This window comes from Capra hircus, chromosome 6 (genome assembly GCF_001704415.2).
Source record: "Capra hircus breed San Clemente chromosome 6, ASM170441v1, whole genome shotgun sequence".
In the NCBI taxonomy this organism is placed as follows: domain Eukaryota; kingdom Metazoa; phylum Chordata; class Mammalia; order Artiodactyla; family Bovidae; genus Capra; species Capra hircus.
Window position 1 is genome coordinate 58889032 of NC_030813.1, and position 14190 is coordinate 58903221.

General features: G+C 36.8%; 1 protein-coding gene across 3 annotated transcripts in view; it reads left to right on the top strand.

Moving 5' to 3' along the window:
• Window positions 1–14190, top strand: part of KLHL5 (kelch like family member 5) — a 92321-nt gene that overhangs the window by 59656 nt on the left and 18475 nt on the right. For all 3 annotated transcript variants that reach the window (XM_018049374.1, XM_005681513.3, XM_005681515.3), the window contains one exon: window positions 4369–4555. In XM_018049374.1, the coding sequence (XP_017904863.1) occupies window positions 4369–4555 (187 nt within the window). The remainder of the gene's footprint in view (window positions 1–4368; window positions 4556–14190) is intronic.

Below are 14190 nucleotides of genomic sequence, written 5' to 3' on the forward strand. Positions count from 1 at the left end.
GGCAATTTGATCTCTGGTTCCTCTGCCTTTTCTAAATCCATCTGGAAGTTCATGGTTCATGTACTGTTGAAGCCTGGCTTGGAGAATTTTGAGCATTACTTTACTAGTGTGTGAGATGAGTGCAATTGTGTGGTAGTTTGGACATTCTTTGGCATTGTCTTTCTTTGGGATTGAAATGAAAACTGACCTTTTCCAGTCCTGTGGCCACTGCTGTGTTTTGCAAATTTGCTGACATTTTGAGTGCAGCACTTTCACAGCATCATCTTTTAGGATTTGAAATAGCTCAGCTGGAATTCCATCACCTCCACTGGCTTTGTAGTGATGCTTCCTAAGGCCCACTTGACTTTGCATTCCAGGATGTCTGGCTCTAGGTGAGTGTTCGCACCATCATGGTTATATGGGTCATGAAGATCTTTTTTGAATAGTTCTTCTGTGTATTTTTGCCACCTCTTAATATCTTCTGCTTCTGTTAGGTCCATACCATTTCTGTCCTTTATTGTGCTCATCTTTGCATGAAACGTTTCCTTGGTATCTCTAATTTTCTTGAAGAGATCTCTAGTCTTTTCCAGTCTATTGTTTTCCTCTATTTCTTTGCACTGATAGCTGAGGAAGGCTTTCTTTTCTCTCCTTGCTATTCTTTGGAATTCTGCATTCAATTGGTTATATCTTTCCTTTTCTCCTTTGCCCTTAGCTTCTCTTTTCTCAGCTATTTGCAAGGCCTTGTCAAGTATGTGAGTGAAGATAAAAATTTACAAATTGAACATGTTTCTCATCTTTTCTAAATGTTTCCACTTTAATAATTTGCCATTCTTTTTTGGCAGAGAAAGTACATGGTATTACCCTAAAATGCAGAGTTTATGAGAGTCTGTATTTTGTTGTCCTTTCTCGGTGCCTTCTGAATCGTTTTCCAAGTGATACCTGGTCTTCCATTCATCTGATGCTTATATTACTGGATTCATATTTTCTTCCATTACTGTCATCTCTCTACTTAAATATAATTAATCCCATTTACTCATAAATTATAGATACTGTCAGCATGCTAAGAAATATATTTTACTGTAGTAGCAGTTGAGTCTTCTAAGACTACTTTCTACAGTTTTTTCACATTTATTTTTATTTAGAAAGGACTGAAGCATTTATGTATAACAAGTAATAGAAATACTGAGATTAATCTAAATGAGCCATTTGATGCATATTCATTAGTGACTTGTAACAAGTATGTTTTGTGTGCATAGGATAACATGGAATGATTAATATCAGAATTTACACTCTGCCTTAGATAGATCCTGAGACTTACATCTTTTTTTTCAGTTTTAATATTTGTTTTTATTATAGTTGACTTACAATATTGTTAATTTCTGTTGTGCATCAAAATGATTCAGTTATCCACATGTATAAATTCTTTTTAATATTCCTTTCCATTATGGTTTATCATAAGATACTGAATGTAGTTTCCTGTGCTATCAGTTATATATAATAATCTATATCTGCTATCCCTAACCTCCCACTCCATTTTTGCCTCAACCCCCTCCACCTTAAAAATCACCAATCTGTTCTCTATGTTGAGACTTCTGTCTCAATTTGGCTTTTTTTGCCTTTCACATGCTGTTCTCAGTTGCCAGATGCCACAAACTATTTTAGAGTTACTTTTGTTGGAGACTTCCTTCTCTTCCATTATCAAAATATGAACATATTCTCAATATTATTAGCCATTGAGTAAATACAAAGTAAACTCAGATTTTTCACCCACTCAAGTGGCTGAAAAGAGAAGACAGTAATAATTGTTGGTGAGAATGTAGAGAAACAGGAACCCTAGTAGATAGCTGGTGGGAATATAAATTGTGCAGACACCTTCTAAAACAGTTTGGCAGTTTTCTTAAGCAGTTAACATAAATGTACCATATGACCTAACAATTCTACTCCTGAAAACATATCTACATAAAGACTTGCACACAAATGTTCTTAGCAGCCTTATTCATAATAGCCAAAAACTTGATTGTAAGTGCCTATCAGTTGGTGAATGGTTAGATAAAATACGAAGTATCCATACAATGAAGTGTATTCAACAGTAAAAAGAAGTGGATACTGATACATGTTACATATTGATGAACCTCAAAAACATAAGTAAAAAAAGCGAGATGCAGGAGACCATGCATTGTATGATCCAGTTTATACAAAGCATCTAAAGGCAAATCTGTAGAGACAGATTAGAGCTTGGGACAGTAGATAGGAGCCGAGATTAACAGTGAGCAGACATTCAGGATCTAGTCAGGGTGATGAGGATGCTCCAAAACTGTTTTTATAGTAATTGTTGCACAACTTGGTAAATTTACTAAAAGTCACTGAACTGTATACTTGAAATGGTGAATTATACAGTATATAAAATATACCTTACATTGTCAAATACAATCCTGCAGTATATCAAAAGGGTAATACAGTATGACCAGGAAGATCTTTTTCCAAGAATTTAAGAATGGTTGAGTGTTAGGAAATCTGTCAAGGTAATTATATCAATAATTTAAAGGAGAAAAAGCCATATAATCATATCACTAGCTGTATAAAAGATATTTGGAAAGAATTAACCATTCTTAATTTTAAAACTCTAAAATAGGGAGAGAAGAAAACAACATATCTATAATAAAGATAAATTATTTAAACATAGTAAAAAATTAAATGCTATAGTAACTATTATCCTAAATAGTGAAACACTGAAACCATATCAATTTAAACTATAAGATGGATACTCTTTATCACTCTAATTATTTAACATTGCTTGGAAGGTTTTAGCAATTGCATCAATGAAATGAAAATGATATAATTGGTGTATACATTACAAAAAGGTGTAACTATCCCTATTTGGCAGTTATTATGACTGTATGCCTAACAGGTAGAATTTGATAAGGGAATGTGGTGAAGTAGTAGGTTATAATACAAATATGCAGTAATCAATAGAATTTTTGTCCTCCAGCAAAAATGCAAAGTGTAAATTCAACAATTTATTTCTAGTAGCAATGAAAATAATAAAACTTGTAGGAATATATTTAATAAAAGGTATGTTACCTACATGAAGAAAACTAAACAATGGGATGGCTTCTTGAGCTGAAAGATGTATTATAATGATATGAATTCTCCCAAAATTGATAAATTTAATGCGGTTCCTATTAGAATTCAAACAGGACCAAGATGGTGAAGGGGAATTAGACAAATCTGTCTTAAGTTTATATGGAAAGTAAAGACTCAAAAATAGCCCAGAAAATTATTAAAATGAATAGTGAAGGTAGATTTATGTCCGATAAGCAAAAAACGTCATAAGACACTGTAATAGGGATTTCCTTGACAGTCCAGTGGTTAAGACTTCGCCTTCCAATGCAGGGGGTGCTGTTTCCATCCTTGGTCTGGGAAGTAAGATCCTACATGCCCCATGGCCAAAAAAACCAAATCATAAAACAAGCAATATTGTAATAAATTCAATAAAGAATTTTTTAAAAAGATACTCTAGTATTAGGAAAGGAATAGACAAATATATCAGTGGAACAGAATAGAGAATCAAAAAACAGATCTCATACATCTTGAGACTACTGTGACCAAGGGTCAATTCAGTTGGGAAACAGGGGGAATTATTTTGGTCTAGAACTAGCTATTCATTTGGAAGAAAAAGTATTTCTCAACTCATACTCTGTTTAAAAATTAACTTCATATGAATTAGTATCCTAAATGAAACAAATAAGGCAATAAAGAGGTAAGTAGGGGGATGGAGAACCAAGCACAAAAGAAGAGAAAGTCATCTTTTTTTTTTAATTCATCTTTTAAAGGTAGGGTGTAACCATACTTATGCATTTATGTAAAATTACATAGGTAAAAAACGTAGAATTCAATGAAGTACAAGGAATTTTAGTTCTTTTAAAATAATCACCATTTGGAATTCTTTGCCCCTTGGAAAAATTGGAAAGTTTGTTTTTGCTGTTGTTGCTGATTGAACATTCTTTAGAGAGGTCAGATAAATGCAGTCTAATTCGTCAACTCCCGCTTATAACTATTCTTCAGTTAAAACTATTTCTAACTTAGTAAAATGATTTAGAAAATCTTGAAAATATATAAACATACCAGAAAAGTTATTTTAAAAAGCACCAGTTTCCCCACTACCGAGAGATAAGCAATATTAAGATTTTAAAGCATACCACTTTTCCTTAGTTCTGTTTTTCAGTAAAATGTAAATTTTGTAACTGTTGAATATTTTAGTTAAAAATAGATGTCCAGACTTGGATTTTTTTAAATGAGAAAATTTCCATTTGTGAACATTTGTGTTTATTCTTTTAGCCTCATTATTTTCTTCATTAGTCAGTATACATACTCACTGTTTTTTTCTAGTTCCTAGCAGACATGGAAAATAATGCACTTTTTCGAGATGATATAGAATGTCAGAAACTAATTATGGAAGCAATGAAGTATCACTTACTACCAGAGAGACGGCCCATGTTACAGAGTCCTCGGACAAAACCAAGGAAGTCAACTGTTGGTACATTATTTGCAGTTGGAGGAATGGATTCAACAAAAGGTATTAAATAATCTTTTATTTGAAGAAACACACAAAATGAATTTTTGTTTTTCTTTGAAGTATAGTTGATTCACAGTGTTGTTAGTGTGAGGTGTACAGCAAAGTGATTCAGCTGTACATAGCCATATATCCACTCTTTTTAAGATTCTTTTCCCATATGGGTCATTACAGAATATTGAATTCCCTTTGCTATACAGTAGGTCCTTATTAGTTATCTATTTTATATACAGTAATATGTATATGCCAATCCCAGTTTCCCAATTTATCCCTCCCCTCTTTTCCTTGTTAACCATAAGATTGTTTTCTACATCTATAACTTTTATCTCTCTTGTAAAGAAGTTCACTTGTACCTTTTTTAAGATTCCAGATATAAGCTATATCATATGATATTTGTCCTTCTCTGACTTACTTCACTCAGTGTGACAATCTCTAGGTCCATCCATGTTGGTGCAAATGGCATTATTTTGTTCTTTTTGATGGCTGAGTAGTATTCCATTATATATGTGTATCATATGTATATGTATACCACATCTTTTTTATCCATTCATCTGTCAGTGGACATTTAGGTTGCTTTCTTGCCTTGGCTATTGTAAACAGTGCTGCAGTGAACATTGGGGTACATGTATCTTTTTGAAAGAAACATCATAAATGAATTAGTAATAACTAAGGCTTATGAGCTCCTTGGAGAAATAGCTGATTCTGGCACTGAGGTAGGAAAAGGACAAGATAAGCCTAGAACAACTTGTAGTGCCAGAGGAAGTGCCCAATGATGGAAACAGGTCAAGAGATACAGCAGACAGTTTGTAAGGGCTACCACTGTCCAAACCTGGGATAATTTCAACATCAAAATAAATAATGGTAGCAAAAGATTATAAATAAGTATTCATGAATTCATACTGATACAAACAGAAGGAGAGGGGAATGCTCTTCCTTACAGTAGAATACCAACTAATTAAAATATAGAAGCAAAGATGGGATTAGAAAAATCACCGTTTGGCAGTCATCATATTAATAAGTAATTCAGTCAATCATCAGTTCTCTAAGACTCATAGGTGAAAGTTTTTGAGAGCAGGATCTTTTGTCTCAAAGTATCTCCCAATCACCTGCTTATTAGTCAAGCATAAGTTAGGTCTTACAGTAGAGAAACTTGACACACAACACCTAAACCAAATAATCAAAGGTCATATTGCTAGTAAAGAGACTAACCAGCAGCCTGTGCTTATGTGATGTACTGAGAACTCACCTGGACATCTGTGGTATTCTTGCCAAAAGTATATAATCTGGACTTAATCATAAGAAAAATACAAACAAATTCAAATTGAGAGACATGCTACAAAATAACTTACCTGAAGTATTCCAAAATGTCAACATCATGAAATAAAAAAAAAAGATTTAGGAATTTGTCTCTGTCATATGTCTTACAGAGATATGACAACTTTTACAATACATCTTCTTGGATTTTCTTTTACTATGAACGACATTAAAATGAAAGTTGCTCAGTCATGTCTGACTCTTTCTTTGCAACCCCATGTGTAGTCCATGGAATTCTCCAAACCAGAATACTGGAGTGGGTAGCTGTTCCCTTCAGGGGATCTTCCCAACCCACAGATTGAACTCAGGTCTCCCACATTGCAGGCGGATTCTTTACCAGCTGAGCCACAAGGGAAGCCCAAGAATACTGGATGGGTAGCCTATCCCTTCTCCAGTGAATCTTCCCAACCCAGGGGTCAAACCAGAGTCTCCTGCATTGCAGACAGATTCTTTACCAGCTGAGCTGCCAGGGAAGCCATAATTGGAACAAATGATGAAATCCAAATAAGATCTGTAGATTAGATAGCAGCATTGTATAAATGTTAATTTCCAGATTTTGATGATTATATTGTGGTTTTGTAAGAGGATTTCTGGTTTAGAAGAAGCAACACTGAAATATTTAGGGATACAGGGGCATCATGTTTCCCAGTGGCTCAGTGATAAAGAACCCACTTGCAATACAGGAGATGTGGGTTCAGTCGCTGGATCAGGAAGATTTCCTGGAGGAGGATATGACAACCCACTCCAGTATTCTTGCTTAGGAAATGCCATGGACAGAGAGGCCTGGCAGGCCACAGTCTGGGGTCACAAAGAGTCAGACACGACTGAACGACTAAGCATGCATGGTCATCAGTTTTGCAACTTACTCTGATGAAACAGTTCAGAAAAACATTCATGCCTACACACGTACATGCATAGAAAACAAATGTAAAATATAAATATGCAGGAAATCTAGGTCAGGAGTATCTGGAAATCTTTGTACCCTTCTTGTAGCATTTGTTATTCATAGTAACATTAATAACAACAAACACCATGCCCAGTGCCTACTCAATGCCAGGTATTGTGCTAGAAGCTTTCTGTTATGTGTATTTTTTCTCACCATACATTGATCTCCTCTTCCTCTGAATTCCTAGTACTAACAATTTGCAGGCTCCTAACAATACCTCTGACTTCTGGCTACCGCTGTGGTCTCAGTTCTCTTGTATTACTTGTATGACTAAAACACTTGATACAGTGATCATATCTAAAGGTTTCTCCTCTATGTGATATTTCTAAGAAATATCAAAATGTGAGCTCTAATTGAAAATCTTGCATTGTTATTTAACTTTTAAGTTATAAAATATAAATAAATATAAATATAGCTATTATTGCACATAGCATATAGTGCTATGTATATATAGATGCTTAAGTTTTAAATATAGACTTGATGACTCAGTGTTATAGAAATACATAAAGATAACTGATTGGAGTTATAATGTAAGTATTTGAACATTTTTGGAGACGTCCACTGTCCAGATAACTGATCTGCAGATACTTATTTAATAACCTGCTATATGTCTGGAACTGGTGCTTAGCTTTGTAGTCATTACCAACACTTACTCTTCTCCTCAGTCTTTCCTTCTCTTTTTCAAGGCTTTAAGTGTTATCTCTGTATTAATTATACTCTCACATTTTGATTTTTTTATAATTTATTTTATAGAAGTATAGTTGATTTACAGTATTGTGTTAATTTCTGCTCTATAGCAAAGTGATTCAGTTCTGTATACATCCTTTTATTTTCTTTTCCATGATGGTTTATCATAGGATATTGAATATATAGTTCCCTGTGCTATACAGTAGGACCTTGTTGTTTAATATTTTCTATAAAATGGTTTGCATTTGCTAATCCCAAACTCCCAGTTCATCCCTCCCCCACCTCCCCTCCTCCTTGGCAGCTACATCTATTCTCTATGCCTATGAGTCTGTTTCTGTTTGGTAGATTAAGTTCATTTGTATCATATTTCAGATTCCACAAAATAAGTCTTGCACTTTGATTTTATTCTCATATTTCCAACTTGTATAAAATACCTATTTGACGTTTGGTTTTCACCTTAAACGTCATGTATTCAAATCTACTCTGACGGTGTCTCTCAGACTTGAGAACTTGTGATCATAGTTCAGTGCTCTTCAGAGGACATCAACTCTGACTCATGTAAGCAAATAAGGAATTTATTGGAAGGCTATTGAGAAATGGATAGGACTACATCCACTGTCCCTGCGTCTTTATAAATCCTGCTTTAGGTTTTAAATTCCAAGTTCAGACATCCATTTGACTAGCTTTAGGTCAGTCATAGGCCCTAAAATTCCAAAGACAATGACTGCTTAAGTCCAAAAAAGAGGGGTTGTATGTATACATATGACTGCTTCACTTTGCTGTACAGTAGAAACTAACACAACATTGTAAAGTAACTATACTCCAATAAAAAATTTTTTTAAAAAGAAAGATCTGCCTTTTCAGTTTTCTGAGAGATGGGTTCCTGGCTCCCATCAAGGCTCATACATACATAGGAAGAGTCCCCAAACTTGGGAAAGGAACTTGAATTCTAAATAGCCAAGTAAACAATACTTATCTCCTCTCTCCTCTCTCTCAAACTTACATTCTGATAGTCACCAAGTGACTTCTTTCAAATGACTCCTGATTCTTCCAAATCTCCACTGCTATCTTGATAATTCCAGTTAGCCTTCTCTCAACTCACAAATTTTGATTATGTTAATTTTGTGGGAATAGCATTCATTATATTGTTAATAAATGTCAGGCATTATGCTAAGGGCTTGACCTATATTGTTTTCATTTCATCTTCCTAGCAACTTTCAGAGCTGTATGTTATTACTGCCCTCTTTTACAGAAGAGGATACTGAGACAGAGAAGTTAAATAACTTTCCTAGGCTCACACAGCTAATTAGCGATGGAATCAAGATGCAGATAGGCATTTTGACTTTGGACACTGTACTCTGCTTAATTCCCATGTTAACTCTTCTGTTAACATGCCACTGCTCTGCTCAAAAGCTTCAGCAATCTTTATTTCTTTACTGCATAAAGTATAAATTCCTCTCTCTAGGTTTCAAGACTTTCTGTAATCTGGCCTTTGCAGTTTGACCAAATTTATTTCTAAGTCTCTCTTAATAATCAAATACTCTGAGGTTCTGTCCTACTTAAGCTATCTTCCAAGGCCTTATCTTATTCCCAATGTCTTCATAATGAAGAGCAATTTGCATTAGTTAGATAGGAGTCTTGATTATTGAGTTCTTGGTCCCTTCATATATCTGTTTAGTATAGACCCCCCAAATGAGCTAGTAATGGTTTTCTAAATAGCCACTAAAATGATATCAGGATATATTTGTACTTACTTTTTTTTTAAAGATCAATCCTTCAGTATAAATTAGGGAAATTCCAAGCTTTTACATAGGATTTTTACAATTACTAAGATTTTGTTATTTGGAGATAACATTTTTTAAGATACATGCTTCAGATTTTAAAATCTTACATCTTTAAGAATTACATTTGATATTAACAAAAGAATTTTTAGTTACTAGTTCGTATGACTCTGATACTGCTTAGTGAACTGGATCTAAAAAGAATAACTTAAAATACAAATTAGGAGAGATAATTAGCAGGGCCTTTTTATTTTGAGGAAGAAAGAAGTTTTTAAGGTCAAGTTTAGAGTGATAATTCAGGTACACTATTACATAAAATATTTGTATCAGTAAAGTCTCATTTTGGCTAAAAATCACAAAGATTATTCAAATTCAAAAATATTTTTCAATAGCTGCTTTATGCAACAGAGTCTATTATATGACATTTGAGAATGCTGCGATGGAGAAAGACTCAGTGTTTATCACAGATAGCTTAAAGCTTTTATAAGGTAGATAAAAACAGTAAGACTAATTTAGGGAAAATGTATGCATACACACAGCCCTGGTGTCTCAGCAGTAAAGAGTCTTCTTCCCTGCAAAGAGACTTGGTAGGAGCTATGGATTCAGTTCCTGGGTCTGGAAGATCCCCTGGAGAAGGAAATGACAACCCACTGCAGTATTCTTGCCTGGAAAATCCCATGGACAGAGCAGCTAGGCGGGCTGCAGTCCATGGGGTTGCAAAAGAACCAGACACAACTTATCAACTGAACAACAACAAAAGTATGCATACACACACGTATTAAGACTTTCAAGGTTTCTTGCCATACGTATAATGGCAAAACTGTTTCTAAATTTTAGGAGACATCAATAGCATCAGTGCTCTGATGACCTAGTTGTGACAAATATTTCAGAATAAATGCTTGTCTTGATTGTAGTGCTATAAGAATAGCACTGATTGCATGTTGTATTAGAGGCTTAGAAGAGAGAAGTAAAGTAGATACTAATTGAACTGTTTGTAACTGAGGGTTTTCCTCTATTTCTTTGCATTGATCACTGAAGGCTTACTTATCTCTCCTTGCTATTCTTTGGAACTCTGCATTCAAATGGGTATATCTTTCCTTTTCTCTGCTTTTTGCTTCACTTCTTTTCACAGCTATTTGTAAGGCCTCCTCAGACACCCATTTTGCTTTTTTGCATTTCTTTTTCTTGGTGATGGTCTTGATTCCTGTCTCCTGTACAATGTCACGAACCTCTGTCCATAGCTCATCAAGCACTCTGTCTATCAGATCTAGTCTCTTAAATCTATTTCTCACTTCCACTGTATAGTCATAAGGGATTTGATTTAGGTCATACCTGAATGATCTAGTGGTTTTCTCCACTTTCTTCAATTTAAGTCTGAATCTGGCAATAAGGAGTTCATGATCAGAGCCACAGTCAGCTCCTGGTCCTGTTTTGCTGACTGTATAGAGCTTCTCCACCTTTGGCTACAAAGAATATAATCAGTCTCATTTCAGTGTCAACCATCTGGTGATGTCCATGTGTAGAGTCTTCCCTTGTGTTGTTGGAAGAGGGTGTTTCTATGACCAATGTGTTCTCTTGGCAGAAGTCTATTAGCCTTTGCCCTGCTTCATCATGTACTCCAAGGCCAAATTTGCCTGTTATTCCAGGTGTTTCTTGACTTCCTCCTTTTGCATTCCAGTCCCCTGTAATGAAAAGGACACCTTTTTTAGGTGTTAGTTCTAAAAGGTCTTATAGGTCTTCATAGAACTGTTCAACTTCAGCTTCTTCAGTGTTACTGGTCAGGGCATAGACTTGGATTACCAGGATATTGAATGGTTTGCCTTTGAAACGAACAGAGACCATTCTGTCATTTTTGAGATTGCATCCAAGTACTGCATTTTGGACTCTCTTGTTGACCATGATGACTACTCCATTTCTTCTAAGGGATTCCTGCCCATAGTAGTAGATATAGTGGTCAACTGAGTTAAATTCACCCATTCCAGTCCGTCTTAGTTTGCTAATTCCTAGAATGTCAATGTTCACTCTTGTCATCTCCTGTTTGACCACTTCCAGGTTGCCTTGATTCATGGACCTAATAACATTCCAGGTTCCTATGCAATATTGCTCTTTACAACATCGAACCTTGCTTGTATCACCAGTCACATCCACAACAGGGTGTTGTTTTTGCTTTGGCTCCATCCCTTCATTGTTTCTGGAATTATTTCTCCACTGATCTCCAATAGCATACTGGGCACCTACCGACCTGGGGAGTTCATCTTTCAGTGTCCTGTCTTTTTGCCTTTTCATACTGTTCATGGGGTTCTCAAGGCAAGAATACTAAAGTGGTTTGCCATTACTTCTCCAGTGGACCACATTCTGTCAGACCTCTCCACCATGACCCGTCAGTCTTATGTGGGCCCCCACACAGCATGGCTTAGTTTCATGAGTTAGACAAGGCTGTGGTCCGTGTGACCAGATTGACCTGTTGTCTCTGATTGTGGTTTCAGTCTGTCTGCCCTCTGATGCCCTCTCTCAGTGCCTACTTAGGTAGGCACTCTCAGTACTTACTTGGGTTTCTCTTACCTTGGATGTGGGGTCTCTATTCATGGCTGCTCCAGCAAAGCACAGCCACTGCTCCTTACCTTGGACGTAGGGTAGCTCCTCTCAGCTACCGCCAAGAATGGGAAAGACTAGAGATCTCTTCAAGAAAATTAGAGATCCAAGGGAATATTTCATGCAAAGATGGGCACAATAAAGGACAGAAATGGTCTGGACCTAACAGAAGCAGAAGATATTAAGAAGAGGTGGCAAGAATAACAAAGGAATTGTACAAAAGGGATCTTGACGACCCAGATGATCACAATGGTGTGATCACTCACCTAGGGCCAGACATCCTGGAATGTGAGGTCAAGTGGGCCTTAGGAAGCATCACTACGAACAAAGCTAGTGGAGATGATGGAATTCCAGTTGAGCCATTTCAAATTCTGGAAGATGATGCTGTGAAAGTGCTGCACTCAGTATGCCAGCAAATTTGGAAAACTCAGCAGTGGCCACAGGACTGGAAAAGGTCAATTTTCATTCTAATCCCAAAGAAAGGCAATGCCAAAGAATGTTCAAACTACTACACAATTGCACTCATCTCACACGCTAGTAAAGTGATGCTTAAAATTTTCCAAGCCAGGCTTCAGCAATACGTGAACCGTGAATTTCCAGATGTTCAAGCTGGTTTTAGAAAAGGCAGAGGAACCAGAGATCAAATTGCCAGCACCCGCTGGATCATGGAAAAAGCAAGAGAGTTCCAGAAAAACATCTCTTTCTGCTTTATTGACTATGCCAAAGCCTTTGACTGTGTGGATCACAATAAACTGGAAAATTCTGAAAGAGATGGGCATACCAGACCACCTGACCTGCCTCTTGAGAAACCTGTATGCAGGTCAGGAAGCAACAGTTAGAACTGGACATGGAACAACAGACTGTTTCCAAATAGGAAAAGGAGTACGTCAAGGCTGTATATTGTCACCCTGCTTATTTAACTTCTATGCAGAGTACATCGTGAGAAACGCGGGGCTGGAAGAGCACCAGCTGGAATCAAGATTGCTGGAGAAATATCAGTAACCTCAGATATGCAGATGACACCACCCTTATGGCAGAAAGTGAAGAAGAAGTAAAATGCCTCTTGATGAAAGTGAAAGTGGAGAGTGAAAAAGTTGGCTTAAAGCTCAACATTCAGAAAACGAAGATCATGGCATCTGGTCCCATCACTTCATGGGAAATAGATGGGGAAACAGTGGAAACAGTGTCAGACTGTATTTTTTGGGGGCTCCAAAATCACTGCAGATGGTGATTGCAGCCATGAAATTAAAAGATGCTTGCTCCTTGGAATAAAAGTTATGACCAACCTAGATAGCATATTCAAAAGCAGAGACATTACTTTGCCAACAAAGGTCCGTCTAGTCAAAGCTATGATTTTTCCAGTGGTCATGTATGGATGTGAGAGTTGGACTATAAAGAAAGCTGAGCACCGAAGAATTGATGCTTTTGAACTGTGGTGTTGGCGAAGACTCTTGAGAGTCTCTTGGACTGCAAGGAGATCCAACCTGTCCATCCTAAAGGAGATCAGTCCTGGGTATTCATTGGAAGGACTGATGTTGAAGCTGAAACTCTTAATACTTTGGCCACCTGATGCGAAGAGCTGACTCATTGGAAAAGACCCTGATGCTGAGAAAGATTGAGGGCAGGAGGAGAAGGGAATGACAGAGGATGAGATGGTTGGACGGCATCACCGACTCAATGGACATGGGTTTGTGTGGATTCCAGGAGTTGGTGATGGACAGGGAGGCCTGGTGTGCTGTGGTTCATGGGGTCGCAGAGAGTCAAACATGACTGAGTGACTGAACTGAACTGAACTAACTAAGGATTGGCTCTTTGTTTAGAGGAGTAGGTTTTTTTTTTTTCTTTCCTTAACTCCACTGTTCTTACCTCATAAAGAAAACAGAAAGAGTTCTTTGGATCTTCTAATTCTTGATAACATGTAGACACCATCATTTCCTAAACTTCCCACGCTTAGGATCCTCAAAGCATTGCATCCACTTTTAAGCTCTTGTCCTTCCTGGTTTTGGTGAAGTGTGTATCCCCTCGTCTTCCTGTGAAAGCCAGCCTCTCACCTGGGCCCTGATACTGCCCTTTCCTGCCTTCTCAGGACCTCTCACCATTAAATAGGAGCCCTTCGTCTCCTGTATTTTCAGCTTCCTTCCCCACAGCTGAATCCTTCCCATTAACTCAGGTTTATCCACTTTTAAAAACAAAACAAAACTTCCCTCAGCCCACCAAATAATTCTTATCTCTCTCCACCTTTTTATAGCCAGACTTCTTAGAGGAATGACTGATGCTCATTTTCTCCATTTCCTCACCTCCTAGTCCTGCCTCCACTG